General features: G+C 45.5%; 2 protein-coding genes across 2 annotated transcripts in view; one reads left to right on the forward strand and one right to left on the reverse strand.

Annotated features, from left to right (window-relative positions):
- Window positions 1-7,887, reverse strand: part of LOC311225968 (F-box only protein 47-like) — a gene marked incomplete at both ends in the record, with an annotated part of 85,224 nt that extends 77,337 nt beyond the window's left edge. Inside the window, 6 exons of the mRNA XM_084311354.1 lie at window positions 685-858; window positions 1,746-1,854; window positions 3,187-3,267; window positions 4,024-4,100; window positions 6,441-6,608; window positions 7,737-7,887. Of these exons, the coding sequence (XP_084167480.1) occupies window positions 685-858; window positions 1,746-1,854; window positions 3,187-3,267; window positions 4,024-4,100; window positions 6,441-6,608; window positions 7,737-7,887 (760 nt within the window). The remainder of the gene's footprint in view (window positions 1-684; window positions 859-1,745; window positions 1,855-3,186; window positions 3,268-4,023; window positions 4,101-6,440; window positions 6,609-7,736) is intronic.
- A 2,303-nt stretch (window positions 7,888-10,190) lies between these two features.
- On the forward strand, window positions 10,191-11,253 carry LOC311224469 (claudin-14-like; the record flags this gene model as incomplete). The annotated part of the gene is made up of 2 exons (XM_084309479.1): window positions 10,191-10,424; window positions 10,732-11,253. 2 exons carry the CDS (start codon window positions 10,191-10,193, stop codon window positions 11,251-11,253), a joined length of 756 nt encoding a protein of 251 aa, XP_084165605.1.
- Between the last annotated feature and the right edge of the window lie 10,189 nt (window positions 11,254-21,442).

The raw sequence follows: 21,442 nt of genomic DNA on the forward strand, positions 1-21,442 counted from the left end.
ATTTGTGTTTACATACACCTCCAGGATACCAATATCCCTGTTCCCTACATATAATTGCACATTTCAGAGGTCAGACTGTAGGATCAAACCGAGTGCAACATCCCTTAAATAGTTCAGTGCCTTGCTCAAAGGTTGTGTTACCAATAGGTGTAAAACTAGTCGAGATCCAGTCACCAGCTCATAGCTGGAATACTTCCTATCTTCCTATTGGTGCCAGGAATTAAACCGATAACCGTGCACGTATTAGTCAGCTTCTCTACCACTCGGCCAACCTTGGGGTCAACCTTCTGCCCCAGACCAACCTTCCACCCCAGGTCAGTATTCCACCCCAGGTCAGTATTCCACCCCAGGTCAGTATTCCACCCCATGCTTGGAGAGTCTCAACAGTGAAGAAGAAGAAGAAGAAGAAGAAGAAGAAGAAGAAGAAGAAGAAGAAGAAGAAGAAGAAGAAGAAGAAGAAGAAGAAGAAGAAGAAGAAGAAGAAGAAGAAGAAGAAGAAGAAGAAGAAGAAGAAGAAGAAGAAGAAGAAGAAGAAGAAGAAGAAGAAGAAGAAGAAGAAGACGACGTTTATTTTAGGCATGGATTGATGCAGTTGGTGTTGAAGGTAACAAGAGATGTCACAACGCTCCTCACTGGAAACCGACAGTGCTATTCCACTGTGAGTCTCGTGTGGCTGTCTCTTACTGTCAGGCAGCAGGGGTCCGTAGAGGATGAAGAGCAGGCGGGCCTGGCTGACAATGGGCCATGGCTTCAGGATGCACGTCAGCCAGAACAGAGAGTCCCTGGGGTTCGGCCACTGGTCCAACAGAATCTCCCGGCAGAACAGGCGGATCTGCATCTCCAGGTACCGATTCGCACCTGAGAGAAAGATGGTTCGGCAATGGTCTCATTTGTTTAGTGTAATTCTACCAAGGTATCACAATGAATCTGACAATATTTTGTTGAACAATTTTCCGTATAGTAGCTTTAAGGAGATTCAAAAATCTAATTTCTTATCGAATCCATGAAAATGGCATGACATTCATAAAGCTGCCGAGACTTCCTCTGTGTTTTATTTTTTCAAGTTGCAAGCATTTCCATGATGCCGCTGCATCAGCATTCCTAGCATATTAGGCTGGTATTATTCCTGCGGGCTGCCTCTGACCACAGAAGAATACTTTGCGCTGTGGACTCTTGGAGAAACCAAAATTGGGTCACGCCAGCTTCACGAACGCCCGCCATTTGTAACTAGGGTCGGGCATCGTTTGGATTTGAACGATTCCGGTTCCAGTTCCGATTCTCCATTTCGATTCCTGTTCTAAACGATTCTCGATTCCGATTCTTTGAGGTGCAGGTCAAAACAGGTCACAGCTTATTTCGCAGGAGATTTTTTTGTTTTCATACTATTCACATTGTCAGTTGACTTGATACAGTTTTTTTTTTATATATTTTTTTATCGAAATTAAGAATTGAAATGCAAATATGTTACTTCCGGTTCAAGAAACGGAAGTTAGGAACCGGTTCCTATTAGAACCGGTTATCTGTGCCCAACCCTATTTGTAACTGGTTGATACCCAACCCTAATTGGCCATGGTTGTAATTTTATGACAATCACCTGCTATTTGATTATAATCACCTGTTGTTTGTGAAAAATATGTCTGTGATCGAATACTATGAATATATCTGTTTCGCTTGCATACACTTACACACACACACACACACACACACACACACACACACACACACACACACACACACACACAAACCTGGCTTTCCTGTGACTACTATCTCAATTTTCTGTGGAAGATTTGTGAAGTCACACAGGAAGTTGAATACTCTTTGGCATTCCAGTTCATCCCAACCCGCAGTCAACGTCTGCAAGATAACAAACAATACTTTTTTACATTGAATCAATAGGTTACTAGAGGTATTTTCATTAGATTCTAAGCACCTCATAGACCGGCAATGTCATTAACTCGTTCAGTCAATCACTCACTAACTCACTCACAGTTAGCCATTCTGCCCCTAGTGGCAGTTCACGGGGATGACACTTTGTGTCACTTTTGATGTAAATGGCAAATGGTAAATGGCTGCTTTTTTTATATAGCGCTTTTATCCAAAGCGCTTTACAATTTGTTACTCACACTTTACCCATTCACTCACACATTCACACACCGACGGCGGAGGTAACCATGCAAGGTGCCAACCTGCTCATCGGGAGCAATTAGGGGTTAAGTGTCTTGCTCAAGGACACATCGACACGCTGCCCGGGAGGAGTGGGAATCGAACCGGGAACCTCCGGATTTTGCCAGACGACTGCTCTATCTCCCGAGCCATTGATGTCACAATGAATGGTTCGCATCTATGACACTTTGTGTCCTTGCAATAGCTTGGGACCCAAGGTTGTTTGTGAGAAGATATAAATTCATCCACATGGAAAAGGTTGTGTCTAAAGCATAATATTTAGGCCAGGTCTTGCTCGAAAAAGAGATCTTTGATCTCAAGTGACTACCTGGTAAAATAAAGGTAAAAAAAAATAATATACTGGATATTTGTTAGATTAGTTAAAACAACAGCCCACGAACATCATCTTTAAAGTGCCGGTTGCCACAGAAACAGTTAGCTACCTTGGATCCAAAACGATTACTGTATGTCAATAAGGTGTCCCACACAGAAGAGATGAATGTCCTGCCTCATAGCAAACAGTCCTCAAAGGGTTTCTCACAACACTCCAATCAAAGAAAATGTACTAGGAGAGCAACGTTGTGCTTAATGAAATCAAGGAATATGAAAGTAATCTTTTAGTGTTTATCCACCCTTGAGCATAGAGTAACTAGGTTGACTGGTTTCCCCTTATCCTAAGTGTGCTCAACACTTTCAAAATATACTAGCTTCAGAATTTGCCTTTGCCGCCATATTGGTCAAGTTTGATGCAATGACTCTGAGGGGTATTGATGCGGAGGTTAAAACGTCACTATAAAAATGCTATTTCGAGAACCACATTAGTCAAAACAACAGGCAGAATACAATATGAGAATCTGAATGACAAAGTAATGACTATTTGAATCCAAATGTTTATCAATACTGTAGTTTTTGTGTTTTAAAATACACAAGTGAATTTAGTCATCAGCTCACTGAAATGCTTTCATAGCAATCTATGAAAAAAATAAAGGTGGCGACGAAGTGAAATGTAGGGGCGTCCCTCACCTGGAGAAAGACTCCGTAGCAGGAGAAGTCAAGGCACACAGGAGGTGCTGACGTCCACTTTTCCATCATGAAACAAGGGATCTGAGAGAGGAAGAGGTAGGTACAGAGGAAGAGGCAGGACATCTTAGTGAGATGGTTGTCTAGCACCGTCATACACCGACAAGTATGATTCACTTATTTATAATTCACTGATGATTGTGGCCTTTAAATGTCAGACAGCAGTCCGAACAGCCCTTACCTCTCCCTTTCTTACCTGTAGGAACTTGCTATAGATGAACTTTAACCTGTCCTTTCTTACCTGTGAGAACTTTCTATAGATGAACTTTTAACCTGTCCTCTCTTACCTGTGAGAACTTGCTATAGATTAACTTTAACCTGTCCTTTCTCACCTGTGAGAACTTGCTATAGATGAACTTTAACCTGTCCTCTCTTACCTGTGAGAACTTGCTATAGATTAACTTTAACCTGTCCTTTCTTACCTGAGAACTTGCTATAGATGAACTTTAACCTGTCCTCTCTTACCTGTGAGAACTTGCTATAGATTAACTTTAACCTGTCCTTTCTTACCTGTGAGAACTTGCTATAGATGAACTTTAACCTGTCCTCTCTTACCTGTGAGAACTTGCTATAGATTAACTTTAACCTGTCCTTTCTTACCTGTGAGAACTTGCTATAGATTAACTTTAACCTGTCCTTTCTTACCTGTGAGAACTTGCTATAGATTAACTTTAACCTGTCCTTTCTTACCTGTGAGAACTTGCTATAGATTAACTTTAACCTGTCCTCTCTTACCTGTGAGAACTTGCTATAGATGAACTTTAACCTGTCCTTTCTTACCTGTGAGAACTTGCTATAGATGAACTTTAACCTGTCCTTTGTTGGTAGCAATAGAGTGCATCTCTTGAACAACAGACCTGAGACAACAGACAAGAAGACAAAACGATATCACTTCACGTTGCCAAATTCATATATTTCCCCGTCAATTAGGAAACACAGCATAGTCTGAGTCTTTGACATGTAAAATGGTAATTCATGGTTATACCCATAGATATATATAAAGACTAGATGGCGCAAGGCGGAGTCTCCCGCGTAGTTCACGGGCAGCCATCTTGCTACGGTGCTACTGCTTTAAGGTGAGTGATCTGCACAAACAAAAATACTCTTAACTAGCTGAAATCTTGACAGATTTACAAACGGTTTGATTTATTACAAACGTTATTAACGCGACTATGATTCCTGCTTGGATGAATTTTTATTTATTTATTTTATTTTCATATGAAAGTCCATTATAAGTATAACTACATCTCGGAAGTTTTTTTTTTTTTTTTTTTTTTTTTACTTTTTTTTTTTAGCGTTTATCGCTTTTCTGGTCAAGTATGACCGACAGAAACAGGTTGAAATGGGATGTAGAGCAGGGGAAGACATTCTGAGAAATGACGGCGGGTCCGGGAATCGAACTCGTGTCCCCCATATCCGTGACAAGCACGGTTTTCCCTGACGCAGAAATAGCGCCGAGATATGCGGTGAGCTACTGGAGCTCCCCTCTCTGAAGTTTTTAACAAACCAAACAGTTGAAAATTGAGAAAGCTATGGTTATTTCAATAGTAAATGCACTATAGACATTCATGTTATAAGTGGGCGTGCTGCCCGTAGCAAGATGGCCGCCATGTGGCAACGTCAGTCTCCGTTGGCCAGCAGCGCAGGTGAGTCATCTAGTCTTGATATATATATCTATGGTTATACCTATCAGCTGCTAATATATGGCTAATATGTGGCACAAGGTGCCGTGTCAAACAAACTTAAGAGTTTTGTGGAATAAGCACATAATTTAATGGTGGACTCTTACCGATTATCACATTAGTCTGTAATAGTACGCTCTTATTCCAAGAAAATGTTTGGTTTAAGTCTACATGGTTGTCATTCCAAACAATCATATATCTTACTGATATGATGACGGTTAATCATCTGTAGAATGGTAGTGAACGGGTTAACCCTTTGTAGTGGTAGTGAAAGGGTTAACCCTTTGTAGTGTGGTAGTGAAAGGGTTAAAGGGATGTGTGGCAGATTTATTTTACCTTAATCCTATAGTTCTGTTGTGAGGAGGACATATGATAATCAGACATAAAACGTTGTTTCTGGGGAGCTCAGCCGCTTGAGAACAGATGTCTAGTGAACTGCAGACACAATTTCTTCACCTTTCCAACAGTTGAAAATAGTTGAGGAAATGGTATCTGCAGTTCACTAGAGATCTCCTCTCCGCCAGAGTTTCTCGGGGGACTGATGTGGCCGAGCTCTCGAGACACAGAACACATTGGTACATTTAATCTCTGATTATCACATATCCTCCTCACAACAGAATGATAGGACTAAGGATTAAATCTGCAAAGTGTCCCTTTAACCCTTTCACTACAATACACTACAGGTGTCTACAATACACTGCGGTTAACACTAGCACAGCCGACAAGGGGTCACATGACCCCTAGGCATTTTCCATAAATGTATCCTCGTCACTCGGTTGAGCTCCAGCTCTGTCACTCAATGACTTTTAGTGTGGTAGTGAAAGGGTTAACTGTCTGTAGTGTGGTAGTGAAAAGGTTAACCATCTGTAGTGTGGTAGTGAAAAGTTAACCTTCTGTAGTGTGTTAGTGAAAGGGTTAACCGTCTGTAGTGTGGTAGTGAAACGTTAACCTTCTGTAGTGTGGTAGTGAAAGGGTTAACGGTCTGTAGTGTGGTAGTGAAAGGGTTAAGGTCTATACCAATGTAACCCCGTTCCCAGTTTTATCTCTGTGAGATAAAGCCTGGTAAAGAACTACTGCTGAAAGTGTATGGGGTAGAATTTACGGTGTACTTCCCCTGGAAGCTGCCTCCGAACGGACCAAACTTTTCCCGAATCCTGTCGGCAAACAAGCTAGAACGTCCCGGTCATGTAGTAAATTCTTCAGACAAAGCCGCTGCAGTGGCTTAAATGAGGAATTATTGTGCACTTCACACGTTTCTATAATTGTTTTGTCGAAACCGGAAAAAGCCTGTAGCCGGTACTCCCTGTACTTCCGTTTAGACATTTTAGGAGATATATCTTTACCAGACTAATACCAATGCATCACAATGCCTCAATTGTTTCCTACAACACCACTAGATGTCAGAATCAACATATCTCACGGAGATAAAACTGGGAACGAGGTTAGAATCAACATGTCTATTTCTTCCCTGCTCTGGACACAACGACAGTGAACCTGAACAAGAGGGCGTCCCACCCAGGGCTGTGTAGTACGCCATGGTGGAGCTCTGCTTGGAGGCGACTGAGTAGTGGTGGTGGAAGGTCTGGGGGATCATCCTGTTCCTCCACGCCAGTGTGGAGATGTGATCCGCGATGTAGATGCCGATTGCCTTGGACGCCATGCTGAACACACTGATATCCAGCACTGACACAGTGATAGACGGACAGTATACACACGAGCGCGCGCACACACACACACACACACACACACACACACACACACACACACACACACACACACTAACGTTATGTTGAGGAAGGGGGATTTCATGTGAAGTTGTCTTGTTATTATCACTATAGACCAGCGTTTCCCAAACTCTGGGTCGGACCCGTTTTTATTGGGTCGCCAATAACAATTAAATAAAAATAAAAAATTAATACTTTTTTTTAAAGCTGTAGATGTGTTGATTCAGTTTGGCACCACACATACTTATGTGAATCTGGGTTTTCTACTCTAGCATACCTGAAAAACAAATACAGAAACAGACTAAATGCTCAGCATGACCTCAGAATAGCACTTTCAAAAACCAAGCCCGCATAGATCTGCAGAAAACTTCAACCAGCCACATACCTCTCATTAGATTTCATTGTGCCATAGATGAAATATTATACCCCTTCTAGCATGATGTCAGGTCAGTAGAATTTTAAAATAAGTCAGTACAAATTTATCAGAATGTTGCTCAATGTTGGGGTTTAAGGTTGAGGGACGGAGGGAGGGGGGGGGGGTAAGAAATGGAGAGTTGAAAAAGGGGTGAGAAATAGAAAGGAGAGTAGAACATGTTTGTTCATTTAAAAGTGTTACAAAATTGTATATGTACATAATGTTATGAGGTGGTGAGAAACTTAACATGACACTCTGATTGTGATGTACTTGTAATTAAATAAATACATTTCATATACATTTGAAATTCATGGTTTGTTGTGTTCTTTATCAGTAGTTTATAAATGTATGTTATGGCAATTCATGATGTATTTTTGTAAGTGTTTGGGTCCCGGCGGGGAAACACCAAATTTCTCTTTTGGGTCTCGAGCTGAAAAAGTTTGGGAACCCCTGCTATATAGACAATTGTATAGAGAAGGACAAACATTCAGTTAATCTATCCAATTGTATTAAATAGACATCAGGAGCTAATTATATGAATGTATTTTTTTTAAGCTTATGTTGTCATTGTATTTCTTTGTTTCTCTGGGGGAGGGGTGAACTTCTCCTGAGCTGTGTAAAGTAATGGAGACAAGGCTATAACTTTAGCTGTGGTTCAGCTCCTCCACCCACCCGACAGCCTGTCCAGGATCATGTCGAACAGTTCAGCGGGGAGTCTCTGGAAGAAGCAGCCGCTGCTCCTCCGCTGGCTGCGGGTCGTGATGCTCCGGACCGGGTAGGGCTGCCAGTGCCGAGTCCTCACCTTCCTCACTCTCGTCGCCATGGTGGGGGGAGGGGTGTTTTCAAAGCTAACCAATCTTTCAGTATGCGAGGTAAGTCACTGCTCTCCACTCAAAAGCCGAGCTAACTTTATACCTAACTTAGTGCTGCTGTTTAAAAGTCGATTTTTAGATAACGTTACTTGACAAAAACATGACTGCCAGAGCACACCAGAGAGAACATTTGAGTACACGTTGCTAACAGCCTTTAGTTTGGATCAACACGGACTGACCTGATGTGAAGCTACTAGATGACTGAGCCTCGCCTCCTCGGTGAGTGACAGCTGCTGTAGCTTCCGCGCGACACTTCTATGGCGGGAAGTTTCTAAGCCGCGAGACCCTTTGTGTGTTGATTTTATTGAAAACTTTATTAACAGATTGCAGAATGGGTACAATGGGCACTAAAAAACAAATTACAAACATCTCAAAACAAGCTAGTCAGACTACTACTTGACCTGACTCCCAGAACCCACCTCACCCCTGCCCACTTTGACAACCTAGGATGGCTTAGAGTAGACGACAGAGTACAGCAACTTGCAATGGGCCTGGTCTACAAGATACACTACACAACTAAGGTACCCTTGTACATGTCAAAATACTTAGTTACTATAGTATCAGCTATAGCCATGTCCCTATTGTTTGATCATTACCTCCCTGGTACAGTATAGTAAATTATTAAACACAATCAGGCTTATGTCTAGGATAGTTTCCTGTTGAGAGAGGCCACTGTACTGCCAGGTCACTCACACGACACAGACGCACACACAGAACAATAACCAGGCTGTCTGACCGACCGCTCTTGGACACATCATCTGTTCCTTGAACAAATCTCCACAATGGCTTGTACATTGTCTCTTCTGTTTGGTTGTGTCATGTGAAAACAAAGGGGAAAGGACTAGTTTGTGTCAATTGAAAGTGACTCAATAATATCAACCCAGAATCCAAGACAAGTCACTGTACTGATAATTGACCTATCTCAAACCTCGCCCTCTTTTCTTGATCCTCCAATCACTAACCGTTGCTGCAGGGTTTGAGATAGGTCAGTTAGCATTGTTAAAATTCTGTCCGTCTTTAATTATTTTGAGATGATTTCTCATGAGGATGTTGTGTACAATGACACACAGGGGAGGGAGTGTAACGTTTTAACAGGAGTCAATGTTTAAACCACCTTAGGTTTCATATTCTGACTGTACAGGAATGGTTAAAGTCACAACTGACCTTTTGGCACAACAACCCACTGTTGTGTAACATCAAGAGAATGACCAATAAGTGTGAAGTCGTAAGTTGCAAACTGAGCTCATTGCAGAGACTGAACTGAATATAATTACCGTAGTCAAAATATATAGGCCTATATATTGAAAGAAATTATTTTAAGCTGTAAAATCATTATTTATAAATGTTTTTAGTTCAGTTTTGGTCCAGTGACTTAAAGTCCTCCGACATTAAGTAATGTCAGTCTTTCTCCCCAGAGTACACTGAAGCTGTGAAACACCTCCATCGTTTCAAAGTTAGTGGCTTGTGACCGCAAACTCGACCGGGCTGATTTTCTGTGAATGTTTAATTTCCTCTCCTTCTCTCCCCCTCTCTCCCCCCCCCCCCTCTCTCTCTCTCTCTCTCTCTCTCTCTCTCGCTCTCTCTCTCTCTCCCCCTTCCCCAGAAGCGGCGAGGCGGTTAACGGATAGAGTGCTGTGCAGTTCGCCCCCGGGAGGAGAACGTTAAACAGGTGAAGCTGAACGCAGCTCTCATTAGTCACAGACACTGCGAGCCGCCGGTCGCCAGGGACCGCTGATAGAGAGCTGGCTTCTCTACCAGGCAGCTATTTTGCCACAGACACTCTTGAGACCCTTGAAGAATCGCTCAGACTCCGTGACGGAGCCCCAAGCTCAATGGAGTTTACCGTACCGCTGGAGACCACAGCGGTTAGAGCGGACTTCAGCTTATTCTCCATCAACAGGGGTTAGAACTCCACAGAGGTTCTAGTTCTGTTTTGAGAGTTTTGTTTGTGTGTGTATGTGTGTGTGTGTGTGGTTGCACCTTGTTATGTAGTTACTGCATGTTAAGAGTTCGGCTTAAATTAGAGATGCGTTATTTTTGGACAACGTGTGATTGAGCTTCACGTTCTGTTCTGTACAGAGCACCAGACAGGCGAGCTTTAGACTTTTGTGAGAATTTCATGTTTTCTATCGCTCCAGGCAGTTCAAACGATCACAGAGTTTGAAGGAATTTAGAACACTTTGACAGAGGTGTGGATAAAGCTCATTGATCTGCCGTTGTGTTGTACATCTGTCCCACGACAAATGAGCCAATCATGGCCAGCATGGCTGTTCAGCTCCTGGGCTTCTTCTTGGGCCTCCTGGGATTTCTGGGTACTGTAGTTGCAACGTTGCTCCCCCACTGGCGCAGGACGGCCTACGTAGGCTCCAACATCATCACAGCCACCTCCTACATGAAGGGCCTCTGGATGGAGTGTGTGTGGCACAGCACGGGCATCTACCAGTGTGAGCTTCACCGCTCCCTCCTGGCACTGTCTCCTGACCTGCAGGTACTGTGGTAGGGGCTAGTGGATAGATGGATGGATGAGTGGGTGGGTGAATGGATGAGTGGGTGAATGAATAGGTGGATGGGTGGATGGATGGATAGATAGATAGATAGATAGATAGATAGATAGATAGATAGATAGATAGATAGATAGATAGATAGAGTAGATAGATAGAACACTGTTGAAGATCCAATGTTACTAGTCAAAATAACGATTGCGATATTCCATCCATTCCAAGTATACCGTCTACCTGTAAATTCATTTGAAACCATTGGAGGACAAATTACTATTCCATATTCTTCCACTCCAGGCTGCCCGGGCCCTCATGGTGCTGTCCTGCATCACCTCCACCATGGCCACCCTGGTCTCCGTCATGGGGATGAAGTGTACCCGTTTCGCCCGCGGCTCTCCCACCAAGCCCGCCCTGGCGCTGAGCGGAGGGGTGTGCTTCCTCTGCGCCGGCCTGCTCTGCCTGATCACGGTCTCCTGGACCACCAACGACGTCATCTTGGACTTCTACGACCCCTACCTCCCCAGTGGGATGAAGTACGAGATCGGTCTGGCCGTCTACGTGGGCTTCGCCTCGGCTTGCCTCAGTCTGACCAGCGGGGCGGTGTTGTGCTGGAACTGTGGCGGGGGGAGGTCTGCAGGGAACCCCCTCCGCCTCCCCAGCTATCGCCCGCCATCGCGTTCTCTACCGGCTCCCCCTGCCTTCAACACCTTACACACCCCTGCGCCTCCTTATCACCCGCCCGAAGCCCTGAAGGACAACCGTGTGTCCTCACGCGCCTCCGTATCCAGCAATGGCTACAGGCTCAATGACTACGTTTAAGGAGAGAGGGGGAGCTATAAATGAGTATCTGCAAAGCCACACTGACCGTGTCTAAGTGAGGGGAAGGATACTTGGGAGGCACTGATACTGATGCCGGGATGGGATATAATTCCAATATCAGGCTGAAATAGGATATTGTATCAGAGAACAATACTAAAATCTGATATGAATAGCCACATATAACACTATTTGAAATTAATGCAAAACAACTTGATCCTCTGCCTTTTTCAGACATAAGATTATCTTATTAGATGTATCTTTCTATCTACAGTATTACTTTGTCCAGTGATGCCAAACTAATGGTCTAAGTCTACACTCTACAGCATTCAGTAGAAGTAATGGATTGGATTATCACTTATCAGTTGATTTTTTATCAAAATCAGTATTGACAAAGTGATGTTGTTGTATCCCCTAATGGACGAATTCACAGAGAATGGATTGTGCCCGCTATTTGCTCCGTCTTAAGGAGCTTAAGGCTCCTGATATCTGTCAGCACAGTTGGCTCACAGAGTGCAATTTGCTCCGGGTATCTGGCAGCGCAGTTGGCTCGCGGAGCATCTGAGTGCAATTTGACCCTGATATGGTAAAATAGTATAAATACTGCCCATGCAACAGTATGCATGTCCTGGTACAATGGCAGACAGAAAACAGAAGCTTAAATGATCTGATCGCGAATTGGAAGTCCTGACGAATAAATAATGTAGCTCTTCTAGTCCTTGGGCCAAACGACTTTTTGGTACCAATTGAGTGGACAAATCCTAGATGTGATTTCTTTTTTCTATACATCCCTAGATTGTGTTTTGATATGATCGACATTTTCAAACGTGATCATGGTCATGGTCAACCCGACCTATGAGCGAATCTATGAAGGAGAGCAAAATATGGCAGGAGACTTATTTTGCGGAAACTTTTTTTATAACCACTAATAAGGTACAAAACCAAAATGTCTATCATATCAAAACACAATCTAGAAGCTGGCAATGACACCCCTTATACAAGCGCTACCACCAATTCTCTGTAGACATAATAGTGTCACTTTAACTGTATGTGGCAATTGGTGCCGATCTTTGTGAATTGGAGTGTTTTTGCGTCATATGAGTGTTTTAGAAAGGGGCACATTTTCCAACCATATTACCTAATTTAAATACCCGCAAATAGCACGGACGCACAGAGACTCAATGATGATGGCAATGCAGTTAGCACAGTATTTCACCCTTTGCGAGTGCTTTGTGAATAGCAAGGTTTGTTTTCGGGCTATTTGCACAGGCATTGCGTCAGAAAAAGCTGCGCAATCCCTTTGTGAATTCGCCCCTATTTGTACAGCCTCATGTCAGACGATGCTTTTATTCATAGTATTCGATCACAGACATCTTGGTCGCAAAACAACAGGTGATTCTAATCAAAATAACAGATGATGATTATCTGTTTATTGTGGATGAACTGTGGCATTGCACCATATTGTAAGCAAAAAACACACAGTGAGAATACTATGAACTGACAGACTGAGGAAGAAACAGCTGTACATTTCCTAACCTGAAGGTGGCAGCATATTACTGCCAAATAGCTACAGAACTGAACTGAGGAGTTGGAATTGTGCTGAGCTGGACAGCATGGAACGGGCTGCAGTGCTCCTCATGGACACACTTTCTGTACTGGAGTCCACTCCTACTGGTGTTGCCTTTACGTTGTTCATGCTTTTTGCTCCAAATGTATCCCGTCTCTACTGACATTTTGAAAGGTACTAAGAAAGGGTGTTTCCTAAGGCTTGTTTCCAAAGAAATTATTTGCTAATTATCCAATGTGTGTAATGTATTTGTTTACTAAACAAGATAATGAGCTCTTTGTGTCAGGTTTTGAATGTCCCCCATGTTATGCTTCAAGTGTGTCTGTCTTATCCATGTTGTGTTTCAAGTCAAAGTGACAGAGAGTACAACACTGCACAAACCGGGTGGGAATTGCCATGAATATTACATTTACTTCCTATTCCTAATACGTTATACTTGATTTCTATTTCCTGATAACACTTTCATTTATTATTATTTTTCTATTTAGTTTTATGAACATATCCTCAAGAAAATCTGTATGCAATCTATTGATAGATTAATCAGGCTCTAATGTGCATGCATTGGTTGGTTGATTGATTGATTGAAAACTTTATTAACAGATTGCAGAATGGGTACAATACAGTACGGCTCAATCTGTATGCAATCTATTGATAGATTAATCAGCCTCTAATGTGCATGCATTGGTTGGTTGATTGATTGATTGAAAACTTTATTAACAGATTGCAGAATGGGTACAATACAATACAGTACGGCTCAATACACACAATTGTTAAGGGGATACAGACCAGAGAAAGACTTTAGTCTTGTTTACATCAGGGTCCACCATTTTCAATTTATCATGACATTTATGACATACAGAGATATACAGTACTGTTACATCCAGACATTTATGACATGATACAAGATATACAAATATACAGTACTGTTTAAGAGACAGATCATAAAAGAAAATATATACATTCGAGGAGGAATAAACGGTACAGTGGGGGGGTTGGGGCTTTGGCTCAGGGTTAGAGCGGGTCGTCCAATGATCGAAGGGTTGGTGGTTCGAATCCCGCTCAAGCCCGCATGTCCATCCTATCGCCGTTGTGTCCTTGGGCAAGACACTTAACCTACTTGCCTCGTATGAATGTGTATGCATGAATGAATGTTGGTGGTGGTCGGAGGGGCCGTAGACGATGATTATTCGCCACGCTTCCGTGAGTCTGCCTCAGGGCAGCTCTGGCTGCAATTGTAGCTTACCACCACCGGTATGACTGTATATCAGGGGTAGGCAACCCTAGGCACGCGTGCCTGCATAGGCACGCGAGGGCATTTGCATAGGCACAGGGGGCAGCAGTAAAATATATATATATTTTTTTTTGCTTTGAAATATTATAGTGAAATATTTTGCACTGTTGTCGCATTTATCTTGTTGAAATCCTCCCACAGGTTCTTTTTACTACCACATATTTAATTGAGACCCTTTATTTGTTTATTATTTCAATTTAGCTGGAAATACATTGCTACATCATTCAGTAACATTTGCAGAGCCTTATAACAAAAACATTATTACGGTCACCATTGTGACGAGTGGGATTAATCAACAATTTTTATTATTTATTTTTCTATTTCATTGAACATTGCACATGTTAAAAGCAATTTTTTTTACTCAAAATGTGAGTATTACCAAGTCAACTTGTGTTCTTAAAACAATGACAATAAACATAGTTTTATTAGGTTGAAATAATGTGGTTGTGTACTTATTTTTCTGTTAACTTATTATGGATTGAAAACTGAAAACCTTAATGCACAGTAACTGAACTCAATATTTTTAAGTTCTGGTAACTTTTTTTTTTTTTTTTTACAGTGTAGTCTTGCGATCAATCAAAACTTATTTACACAATATACCTCACATTCACCCTCCATTCACATCCTGGTGTTCTCCTGGTGTTCTCCATTAGGCCTGTAGGTGGAGCTATGACAGCACACGTACTGTAACTGAGGGGTACAATTCCCTGACTGTATTGATAAGTATGGTATCATTAAACCACTACCGCTTTATGTACTTTAATTACTGGCCATACAGTACATGATATATAAATATGATGAACACTTCCCACAATGAATCGGTTCCACACAAAGGTGTAATCAAGTATTTATTGCAGCAAAAGGTACATAATATACTTCTCTATTTTACTTTGGATGCGCTTATAAGGCAAAGGAATGTGCGTAGGCAAATCAATAATGAATGTCCATTCTCTGGTTACGCAGGAGGTAATTATACAACCTGAATCTTAGGGAATTATATCTATGGTACACTAGTAATATATAGCGGGAGATACTGGAAGGGTCCCCCCGGTTGTAAGCCAGCAGGGGTAGAGGATCTGTCGGTAGTAGAGAGTCTGGTCAACGATGACTAAGGAGACTCCAAGTACAGGAGACGGTGCAATAGTCTCTTGATCCACAGACGAATACAGCTGTTCTCCGTAGACTGTAGCTCCACAGTGAAGAAAGCTAGCCGGCCTCAGGCTCTCTGAGGCGCAGACTCGACGTGGCTCCTCACAGGGTAAATCCCACACGTGTAGGCATCGGCGATCCGCTCCATAAATCACAGGACCAAAACAAATATAATCCAGCCGCAAAGGGCTATGTAGTCGTCGGGTAGATTAATCCAGTGTACATGTCCACACGGTTCTCGTCTAGGTCTCCTCGGGTGAAAGCGCCATGAAAGCAGCCCAGCCTGGATAAGCACTCTAGCTGATACGAGGAAGCGTTGGTGATGCTGGTCACTGTAGAACTTTAGCCGCACGATACACTATACACAAATAGACTATTACTGACTTAATAGAAATATGTCGCACTCGACGGTATAGCGCCAAACTCTGACAATTCAGTTATTAATTCGCACGCGGTCTCAATGCTCTTATTTGGGGCCAAACAGGCCATACTTCACCGCACGGAGTATCGTGGGTGAGGCTTCAACTTATTGGGTAACTCTACTTCTGTATTCACCTGCGCCATATTTATATGCACGGCGAACAATCTAGTGCCAACCTCATTTCTGTCTCGTATTCCTGGGCAAGGCCGGGCATGTACAGACATGTCTTGACGGTGGCTTTGAACCTGACTCCGGAGGCATGGCCCTGGCGCCTGTGGACCGCTGTCCAATAGGAGAACGAAACATCATGGTCCGTACTAGGCTAAAGGGATATTCCGTGTATATGTACAAGGAATATACAAGGGATATCAAACGATATACAAATACTATGCAATATATATCAATCAATAAATATATATATTCGGTTTAATCTGATCCTTTGTAACAGCCGCCTCCTAATTAGTCCCACCTAATTAGCTAAGCAGAGACAGATTAACCGCACTGTCCACTACTCAATGTCTGTTGTGAGGGGTCGGGCAGTTCACAAAGTCATGGGGTCATGGTCGTCATCGATAGTATCGGGGAGCCTTGGCAGTTCTATTAGCCTCGCCACGGGTCGGGTGTAGATCCGTCCTTGGACGAGCACTTCGGCTGCTCGGACCTTTCCGTCGGCACCGGTGATCACTTTGCTTACGCGGCCAGCCGGCCACATAGCTCGGGGTAGTGACTGGTCGATAATCATGACGACTGTTCCTTCTGTCAAATTGTCTCTCTCTTTCACCCATTTCTGGCGGGTCTGTAGAGACGGTAGATAGTGGAGTAGGAAGCTGTTCCAAAACTTGTCAGCCAATACTTGACTGTACCTCCACATTCTTCGGCCGTTCGCTTCTTCAGGCCTGTACATTGTCTGTGGTAGCGCGGGGTCCAGCCGCCCCATCAAGAGTGTGTTGGGGGTGACTGGGTCGACATCTGCTACATCACTTGAGACGTAACCGAGGGGCTTTGAGTTCAATACTCCCTCGATCTCCGTGAGGACTGTCATTAGGACTTCTTCCGCCACGGTCTGGGCCCCAAGCACGGCGTACAGGGCTGTCTTTATTGAACGTACTTCTCGTTCCCAAGTTCCACCGAAGTGAGGTGCGTTCGGGGGATTAAACTGGAAGTCAATCTGGGATGGAGCGAGGTGGGTCTTAAGTTCTGGGCCCATAGCTTGGAAGCTCTCTCTCAGCTCTCTTTCTCCGCCTTTGAAGTTTGTCCCGTGATCAGACAATAATATAGACGGTTTGCCTTTCCGCGATGTGAATCTTCGGAAGGCCATAAGGAATGAGTCTGTGCTCATGGTTGGAAGGAGTTCTATATGCATCGCTCGGGTGGTCATGCATTTGAATACAATACCCCACCGCTTCTCGGTTCCTCTTCCTTTCTTTATATACAGCGGGCCGCAACAGTCCATACCGGTGGAGTGAAAAGGCTTGTCGCCGAGTCGGAGGCGACAGGGAGGTAGGTCAGCCATCCGGGGTATACTGGGCTGCGCTCGCCACTTACGACAGTCTAGACAGGTTCGCTGGAAGCGCCGCACTGCTTCTCTCCCTTGCAGTATCCAATAACGACGTCTGATCTCCGCGAAGACTCTCTCTGCCCCGGCGTGATGCACATCCTCATCGTATTTCTTTATGATCAGCTCTGTGACCTTGTGTCGGCTGTTTAAGACTATCGGGTACTTGACGTCATCCGGTAAGTCTGGAGCTCTCCGCAGACGACCACCCACTCTGATGAGACCATGGGCGTCGCTCTCGGGGGCTAGGTGGAGCAGTCTGCTATCTGATGGGACGGGCTTTGCTCCCTGTAGACAGTCTAGCTCATCGGGGAACGAGTCTCTCTGGGCTCGTTGTAGTAGAAGAAGTTCTGCTTCTTCGTAGTCAGCTGCTGTAATGTCAGTAGTGAGCTGAACCTCTGGGTGGTGCCACAGGAATGTCTTTAGCTGCGCACTCTCTAGGGTGAGGCAATCGTCTATGTCGGGGTCTGTGGAGACGAGTGTGTTCAATCCACAGAACATAGATTTCTTGTTTTCGGCCTCCTCTTTACTCGCTTCCCGTGGGGTGGGTGTAGGCCACTCTTCTTCCGGGAGCTTGAGGAACTCTGGCCCGTCACTGTATAGGTTGTGACGGGTGAGGTCATCCAGGGACATTCCCCGGGTGATGACGTCAGCTGGGTTGTGTTTTGTGTCCACATACCTCCAGCTTGCTACTTCTGTTAAATCTTGAATCTCTGTGACTCTGACTCCCACGAAGACCTTGTATCTGCACGAATCAGACCGGATCCATGTGAGTACTGTCGTGGAGTCTGACCACAAGATTGTTCTTTGCACCGGAATGGTGAGTTCACGTTGGATTAACGTGGCGAGTTGCGCTCCTGCTAGGGCTGCGCAGAGCTCTAGACGCGGGATAGATTGTTGCTTTCGTGGGGCTATTCTTGAGCGAGCCAGGATGAAAGCAGTATGTATTTCTCCTCCCTCCTCTCGGGCACGCAAGTAGGCCACCGAACCGTAGGCTACTTCGGAGGCGTCGCTGAAGACGTGCAGGTCCATCTGGCACGTCTCCGGCCTCACTGTGGGTGGGAAGTAGCTGCAGCGTATGTTGACACCTGGGAGTGAGCTGAGTTCCGTCTCCCACTCTCTCCATGTGGATGCAAGGTGTTCGGGTATGGGGTCGTCCCAGCCCTGGTCCTTGTCCCATAACGCTCTTACAATCATCTTTGCCCTGGTGGTGTAAGGTAGAATACATCCCAACGGGTCATATTGTCTGGCGAGTGTTCTGTATACACTCCGTCTGGTGGTCGGTAGTGCAGTCGACCTTCCCTGCTCCTTGGTCAGGGGTGTGTGTTTATAATGGAGCGAGTCTGTTTTGAAGCGCCAGACTAGTCCTAATGTCATTTCTTGGGCTTCTCCTGGATGGTCGCCATCCAGGTCTCGCTGCTTGCTGCCTTGTCCTCGGGGGAGAGGCTGCGCAATACTTGCGGGTCGCTGCTGGCCCACTGCCTGAGATCAAAGCCGCCTTTGATCAGGGAGGCGCGGAGCTTGAGTAGAAGGGCCTCGGCTTCTTCTGGCGTCGAGACGCTTTGCAGACAGTTGTCCACGTAGAAACTATTTCCTACACTTTGTCGGACCTCTTCATCAGCTGCTGGGTCCTCTGCGACGTGTTTTTGCAGTGCAAACGTAGCACAGCATGGGCTGCATGTGGTTCCGAAAGGGAGGACTTCCCATTGATAGATGGCTGGTTGCTCATCCCCGATCCTCTCTCTCCATAGAAACCGCAGCAGGGGCTTGTCCTCCTCCACTAGTCTCACCTGCAGGAACATCCCTTTGATGTCGCCGCTGATGGCCACCTTGTCTTGGCGGAAACGTAGTAACACGCCTAGTAGAGAGGGGCCGAGTGTTGGGCCGGGCAAGAGCTCTTTATTCAGATTTTGTGATCCGATCTGGTAGCTGCAGTTGAACACAATACGATCCTTGCCGTTGTGGTGGACTTTGTGGTGCGGCACGTACCATGATTCGGTCGTCTGATCGGCCTCTTTAATGTCAATTTTCTTTATGTGTCCCGCTGTGATTAGCTTGTTAATCTCAGCGCGGTACACCGTCTCTTGAGCGGGGTCTCTGGCTAGGCGCCGCTCTGTGTTCAATAGATACCGCTCCGTCGCTTCTTTTGGGGCGTGGAAGGTAGGCATACCCTCTTGCCTCAGGAGTGGAGTTGCGTATCTCATCACTCCGTTGACTTTGACTCTCTTTGTCCCCTGCTCGAGGAGGGCTATAGCGTAAATGTCTTCCTTGGAACGAATGTCTTTCTTTTCGTTCTTAAAGGGCATTGTCTCTAGTGTCCATAGCCTCTCGACATGCTGTAGGAGGGTGGTGTCTTCTTCTGTCACTCTGGAGTGGAGGCAGCTAGTGGCTGCTGTTCGGTTAAGAGACTTAGCGAGGGGGCCTTGTAATGTCCATCCTAGGCGGGTCTCGACTGCTGCAGGACAGCCTCTGGGCCCTGTGTGGACCCGGTCTATCGGGACGATGAGGTCTGCATGGTCGGAGCCTATCAGCAGGGTCGGGGTGGCACCGTCTATGAGCGGTATAGGTAGTTGACGCAGGTGCACATATTTATCCATCAGCTTGGCGATGGGGTAGGTGTACTGCGACAGGCCTATTTCTTGGCTGGTGAAAGCGTTAGTAATCCTATACCGTCTCTCTGGCTGCTCGCTTGCTGCGATAGTGAAGGAGACATTCTCGCCCTTTATCGTCTTTAGATCTCTTCTTATTGTCCGAATCGTCATCTGGTTTTCGCTCCCCCGCAGCCCCAGCTGGGCCGCAGCGGACGCGAGGAGAAGGGTCTTCTCTGACCCGTCGTCAAGGACGGCGTAAGTGTCCATGACCTTATCTTGGTAACTCAGTGTTACGCGGACCACCTTTAAGAGCACCCGGGCGCCCCCGCTGCTGGCGGGGTCAATGTACATAACACTTGCCTTTGTGCTGCTTGAGGGTGCAGGCTTTCTTCTGTTACTGTCGTGTAGGACATCTAGGTGGGCTCCGTCACACCGACTACACCTCTTCTTTAAGCGGCAATCGGCTGCCATGTGACTGCGCGCACATCGGTAACAGCGTCGGTTGGACTTAATCCATTGACTCACCTCGTCGGCGGTCATCTTCTTGAACGTGTCACATTGTGACAACCAGTGTTCCTTTTCGCAGTACGGGCACACCATCTTCCACTTCTCTTTCATCGAGGGGGTACTGTGGTTCTTGCTGCTCGGTACTGATTCTGATTGGTGCATGACGGTCACCAATCTTCGGCCATCGTTTGCTCTCCTAGGTCCCTCTCTGGAGCTTGGGGTGCTCCGCATGAACGTATCCAACCGTAGGCTGTTGACTTCTCTCGCCAGGAAGTCGGCTAGGTCTAGGAGGGATGGCTCGGGACCGTTAGGATCACGGTGGTCTCTTTGCCGCCTGAAGCGCTCTTGTCGGGCGGGCGGAAGCTTCTCTAAAATCCTCTCGACATTAGAGTTTGCGTACAGTTCGTGCATACCCTTTTCTCTTTGCGCCCCCAGCATCCCTACCAGGGATTGTACCTTGATAGACAGGTCATCTAGTGAGCGATTGTCTGTGGCTGGGGGTAGGCGGTCAATATGCCTTATCTCTTGTATTACGTAGTCCCATATGCGTCCATATCTTTGGTCGAGTGCTGCTAGAGCCGCTGTGTATGGGGTAGTAGAGGTGGCATAGGCCAGCGCTATATTGTGCGCTCGGGGCACCTTGAGGTGCTTCAGTAGGATAGCATACTTGTACGGTTCATCAGCTACATCGGACATCATTGTCTCTAAGCACATTCGTAGCTCCGTGTACTGTGCTCTGTTCTCGTGGGTGAAGTCCGGAAACGTCGGTGTGCCAATGTATGATGCCATGGATGGCTGGCACATCGGTGAGCGTTGGAAGAGAGGCCTCTTAGGCGAGTCTCCTCTTACGCCTCTTGGTGGGCTGGTACCTGCTGGGTACCATGGCCCGCGTATCCAGGTGCTGTTCCTCGGGGCTGGTCGTGCGTCAAGCTCACCCGTGAATTGAGTCGGGGGTCTGTAGCGCAGAGCCGCGGGGGTAGAGCCTGGGCTGTACTGGACCTCCTGGTCCTGTGGAGTACTGTGCTGCTGTCGGGCTTGACTCTCCTCCTCTCCCTCTTCTTCTTCCTCTGGCAGGTCCTCTAGATCCTGTAGTCGTCTATTTAGCCTCTCC

Source organism: Notolepis coatsorum, assembly GCF_963971535.1.
Source record: "Notolepis coatsorum genome assembly, chromosome: 3".
NCBI classification, from domain to species: Eukaryota; Metazoa; Chordata; class Actinopteri; order Aulopiformes; family Paralepididae; genus Notolepis; species Notolepis coatsorum.